General features: G+C 48.4%; 1 protein-coding gene across 1 annotated transcript; it reads right to left on the reverse strand.

Moving 5' to 3' along the window:
- Window positions 1–1,153: 1,153 nt before the first annotated feature.
- On the reverse strand, window positions 1,154–3,213 carry F4812DRAFT_452662 (fungal-specific transcription factor domain-containing protein; the record flags this gene model as incomplete). Its single annotated transcript, XM_047936384.1, has 3 exons — window positions 1,154–2,565; window positions 2,621–2,704; window positions 2,754–3,213. 3 exons carry the CDS (start codon window positions 3,211–3,213, stop codon window positions 1,154–1,156), a joined length of 1,956 nt encoding a protein of 651 aa, XP_047787184.1.
- Between the last annotated feature and the right edge of the window lie 2,787 nt (window positions 3,214–6,000).

Consider the following 6,000-nt stretch of genomic DNA (forward strand, 5'->3'; position numbering starts at 1 on the left):
GCGATATATCATAAAGATGATGTAGGTATCCTAACCTAAAGTAATATAAGATACTTCACGTGTGAGTAACCAGAGGTAGTGGAAACGATAGTAAATTATTTAGATGAGCCGTGTAAAACACGAGATGGTATTGAGAACGATGAAGAGATCATACGTCTTCCAGGGACGGGAATTTGCTCGACACCTTTGAACTTGGTAATAAATACCTAGTAAATATAGATACGTGGAATATGAATGCAATATATGATATGTTCCCCAAGCCAATATGCATTTATGTTCAAGCCGCAACAAAAGCAGCGGGGAGTAGGATACCGCTTGATATGTATGTGTGTACTTAAATCGATGGCCATGCTCCAGTAAGAAAAGGCAAGAAAAAGCAAAACCAAAAATGCAAGATGAGATAACGCCGCCCAGAATACCTAACTCCGTTTAGATATAAGTAGTATGTCGAATGACCAAGTCCGCCGTCCCCAGGATAATCCAGTTGACCCAAAGATGAACCCCCCTCCCTCCCCGTCCAACCAAAGCCTCCTCCAGAGGAAACGCCGCGTCCTCGAAAACCACGAGGTGGAATGGAATGCCCAACCGGCTACCCGTTAACGCTTGTCCACCGAACCGATTTTTAGGAGTCACTAAGAAATCCGGACTGCACCAAAAGAGTTGCGAGGGGGTAGTCTAGAAGATATAGAAAGATTGGCCGAGCCCTAGGGTCTGTGTGGCTCGGGCCATCTAGGTATTCTGACCTCCTGTTTATTTGCCGCACCTATTTCATACGAAAATCCCGTGGTAATGTCCCCAAAAAGCGCCGCCCTCCATCACCGCCGTCGCCGTCGCCGTCGCCGCCCCGCCGCCAACAATGACCATGGTATATAATTCCGAACTGTATTTGATTTAATATGAGCCAGACCTATGACTTGGGGTATATGTGTAAAAATAGTTGTGGTGACCAAATGAGCGGTAGAACCCAGGTGTATATGTATGAAAAAAATGAAAATCATGAAAATGAAGTTGTATGTCAAATGTCCTTTTTTGGTTTTTTTGGTGTATGATAGCCGGAATATCGTCTTATGTCTTGCGTGTATCGGGTCTCTCTCTAGACTCCTGATCCGAGAAACACTACTCTTCAAGACTAGGCGGAAAACTGGCAACGGCCTTAAGCGCACGAGAAGTCGAGGCCCATGCTTCTCGCGACGCCTTGCCAGTCCCACACGCGTGCCCAGTCGCCGCGATCCATCAACCGCCAGACTTCTTCGAGGACTTCGGCGACGCGGTCGCAGTTGCGCAGTCCGGTGTACCCTCGGACGATTCGGATTGCAATCCGTACCCTGTCCCGTTGTGCGGGGGCGAAGCAGGCGCAGCCGATGACGAGGCACGGCACTAGAAGCAGAGTCTGCACGGGATCGCTCGGCTTGAAGGAGTCTAGGATCGCTAACGACTCGTCGACGGCAAGGGTTATGCGGCGGTCATGGTGAGGTGGGTATCGGTTCGGTGCTGGAGATTCGGCACGAGGCGGTGTCGTGTGGCTGCTTGTCGGCCGCTCGGACGAAGGTGGGGTATGGGTAGAGTGAGATTGTGAAGTCGGCGATAAAGGAACGACACTCGTCGTCGTCGTCGTCGTCGTTGTCGGCTGTGTGAATAGCGTGGAGGTAGGTGTTGTCGATGACGGTGGGTAGATAGTTCTAAACAGATATACCCACATCATCTGCTTGTACAAGAGCCCGACACGATCGCGACTGTCCCCCGGGGGCCAATGAGGTGTCCACTCTCGAATGGCAGAATCAATCTCAGCAGCTCGGTATAGTGAGGTGTAGTCTACGACCGGGTCCGCCTCGGCAGCGATGTTCGCTCTGATAGTGTTGCGGATAGTTGTTATCCGCGCGAGATAATGAAACAAGCCGTCGGCGATGCCAATTAGACGTGCAGGCTGGATTTCAAGCCAAGGTTCCCAATCCTCCGTTGCTAGGCGGGGTGTGTGAATATCAGGGTGACGTATCAACTCGTCTGCAAAGACACGATACTGGAAGAATTCGGTGATAAATATCAAGAAAGCGTTGTCTGGCGGTGGCGACTGTTGGATGAGGTTCTTGTATGCCTGAAGATGAACCCGATGCTCGCCATTTGGATTACCTTCCGCCAAGGTTTGCAAGAGCAGGCAGAGCATTTGACCATACCGGGGAGATAAGTTTGTCTTATTTTTAGGATCGCTCTCATTATCCATCGGTTCGCAAAGTTTGCTCATCGCCTCATGGTGGTGAAACTGTGATCTGTTTAGTAGCGAAGCCATGTTAACCTTTGGGTTTGAATTCAGGATTTTAACGCCATATGGGGTGTCGTAATCGATGTGTCTGCTGGCTACGGAAAGGATAGAGTGCATAAGACCTCGGTGCTCTACCGCCATCTGGAGTAGCATATCCTTGAACGCGTTCTTGTGCTGCCCTTCCACCGTAAGTACGCCACTTAGATGGTTGATATAGTGATTTAAGAAGACCATATCTTCGGGCGTCTCTACTCCTTCGAATATAGGCTGAAGAGTAATATGTGGCAACCTGAGCCGCTTCTGATTCTCTGCGTCGAGTATTAGAGGATGAGCGTACACCCAAGTGCTGGTTATCAATATTACCTTCGTGTCTCTCTTTGCCGCTTTTCCATATGGTCTTCTCATGATATCCCTCACAAACGACAGCATTTTTCTCACAATTTAAACCTAAATGGATTAGATGCGCGGTAATGGGCTGATGGAATTTTTAACTTACAGCGTGGTTTTGCCTCGTCGCATTTCTTTTTCCTTTTACGGCATGTGATGCATCCGGTCTTGGAACGACCCTTGGCGACTTTATTTGTTGCTACCTGGGGCGTGAGGGGGTGCTTGCGAGGCCGGCCTCTCGGCCTCTTCAATTTCATCTGGGGAGCCGGCGCAGCATTGGAATCTGTAGTCGGGGTGTGTGGAGCTTCCTTGACTTCGTCCATCTGGAAGCCATCATCTTCGAGGGGCTCAATCTTGGGAATTGTCAATGCGTCGTCCGAATTTCTCTCCCATGACATATCATGTTCGGTTTCACCACCCGGCCCCGCGTCCTCGCTATAGCTGGTACTCCAGGTTTCCGCACATGATGATGTGGCGGAATGAATCATGGTCGGCACGGCAGATGAAGCGCCACCTACGGGCGGGATCTCGAGTTCGGTGCTGATAGGAGACAACTGGCCGGTATTCATTCGGCTGGCCTGGACGGGATTTGTCCATAACGGTGATGCTGGTACGACTGCCGAAGAGCTTCCTTCGGAGGCCATGCTGTGACAATCTGACCAAGGCATATCTTCTTCATCTGCTACTAAAGCCAACGGGCAGTCCATAGCTCGTGGAATGAAATATCATTCCCACGAGTAATTCTATGAAAAGGCAGGATCCGTCTCAAGAGCCACCGGGATTCGTAGCTCATATGAAAGGGACGGTTTTTTTAACGAGAATCCGGAGTGGCGAATTTCCCCGAAGATGGAATACTGGTGTATACAGTCATAGGCTCATCCCCAAGGACAATTCTGCAGAGGTATGGAGACTTGTTAAGCTGGTCTGAATGATACAGATGGACTGATTGGCCTTCTCAAACGGAGCCTTGCTGCAGTAGTCGGCAAAAGGCAAACGGGCAGGTAGGTAGTTGAAACGACCCGGTGTCTGTTCAAAGCTGCAGCGATAAATGGCACGTCTCATGGAGAAGCGAGAAAACAGATGGAGGGGTCGGCCTTAGGTAGCGGAGATGGAGTGTAGGTCTTATTTGGACCGTGGATGTGATACCGTGGGGCGGCTAGCGGAAAACGAAGATACGTGGGCGGGAGATGCACATCAGCAACGTACCGTAGTATGTAGGGGTAGGACTAATGGGGCACAGGGTTGGATGGGGATGGGCAGACGTCGAAGGCCCGAAGACGCACTGAGCTTTCTCCACCCCCATTCCCGGGCCCTTGTACGACTTAGAGAGGGGGAAAGAGAACCAGCTAGTCGAGCTTGTGGACCGTCAACCGCGAGAAAGGCATGAGAAAGCATGGAGAATACGGAGAATACAGCGCAGTAAGCAAGTTGGGAAGCTATACCTTTAGGTATGACGGTAAATGACATTCATCGGGGTTAGCAGCTACCAGAGACCAGCTCAGCAGGACTATATCGACGACTACATACATGGGCGATATGGTGGCTTCACGTGTACGGGTCTTATGTGAGAGAGACCTTGTTGCGACCCACGGTGAAGCACAGAAAAGCCCGGTAATGAGTGAACAAAGATGGCTGCGATGGATATGGCGATGCGAATGCAAGTAGGATGGGGTTACTACTCCTTGGCGCCTCTCGAACCCCCTGTCGTCCATTCTAACTTCTAAGACCCCAGCAAAGCTCCCACCACTATGTGGTCCCAACATGCACATGCATCGTTAGCGGGACCCTCCGAGACCACAAGGTACTTTGGTGATACTTGGAATAGTGTACCTAGTATCTCTTAGCAGAGAAGGTATTCCCGCAAGACCCTCCCTAATTCTAAGCAGAGCTAATATGGAGGTATCCAGCATAGTAAATTTTACTCGACAATTCTCATGCCCATACTAACTAAACCCAGCTTTCCTACCTATATAAATGTACTATCTCCAGCCTGCCATTCGCCTCAAGATCATCGCAGCCTCGTGGAACTTGTATATAGTATATGACAGGGCAATGACATGGTGAGGGGTCTATTAGTGAGCTGTGCAAAGTAGGACTGCGGGGCTGCAACAGTTCAAAAAGACGGCCATTAGACCGAGATGGCTCTTTTAGCGGACCGGATCCGATGGAAACTTGTCTTGATAAGCTCATAAGTCGCCGTATGACGGAATGCCAACTAAGAGTCAGCAGCGAATATGATTTATTAAAGAGTCCTTCATTCCCTCTCTCCGGTATATTGTAAGAAATCCTGCGTCCAAATGGTTTAAGGCGCCTTACTACCATGACAAAGCGGACGCCCGAGTTATATCGATACACCGTGTGTGCGATATCGTCTTTACAGCTCTTGCCATTAATGATATGAATGGCATGCCCATCTTTTATTATGAGATTATCTCATGCCCTTTGAATTAGTATAAAAAAAATAAAAATAAATAAAAATATAAAAAAAAAAGCCTTTCCGGGGGGAGCATGGAAGTTCTAGCGTCGTAAGAACAGCATTAGGTAAATTGGACCTACGGGAGCAGAGGCGGGTTATTGAATGTTATGAGCTTAGCAACGGCTCGGTGAGTATAATTGAACTCCGTAGTAGCTTGTCCTCATTTTTTGGGGGTCATAAGCATTATGTTCTTCTGTACGAAGCTGGAATAAGGGAACCTGGAAAAGGAGACAACAAGTTGGGATGACAAACAGAATATGATTCGGCCGGGCTTGACGGATGAGGCGCCCGACCCTAGCTGTGGCTATCGTTCTACCATCGCTGTTACTGTCGTGCATTCATGGATTCTAGAGTTTGATTTAGCGAAATGCATCTACCCAGTGTAAACATCCCCCCTGTATTTTATATTTTACCAAGTACATATATTCGACAGCCACATACAATATTACGATAACCTATCTTCCAGATCGAGCCGCGAATCAATCCAGGAACCACTAGCATATTGACAAGATGCTTGAAGATAAGAGAAAAGTAACCATTAGTATTCATTCGCGTCGATGCGACGTCTAGCAACATTGCAGAATAATCCGGCTTGAGATAGCCCGAAAGCTACGAAAGAGATTGAGCCGCAACATCGAGATCGGAACATTTGTTCTTGTGAGGTCTTCAGCTAATCTTTTAAGTTTTAGGTCAACCTGGACAGTGTGATACCCAATGACTTGATTCAAGGTTTGATTTGATATTCGATGTGAAGGATATGATAGAGGTACCTAAGCTTAGGTATGTTAGAGTAAAAGACAAGGATTTAATATTCGGCGTTAACCTGATCAATCTTTTATCCAAATGTCTTTTAGCAGGGAAACTTTAGCTATCACCCAGT

This window comes from Daldinia caldariorum (assembly GCF_022478825.1).
Source record: "Daldinia caldariorum strain CBS 122874 unplaced genomic scaffold F4812scaffold_17, whole genome shotgun sequence".
NCBI lineage: Eukaryota > Fungi > Ascomycota > Sordariomycetes > Xylariales > Hypoxylaceae > Daldinia > Daldinia caldariorum.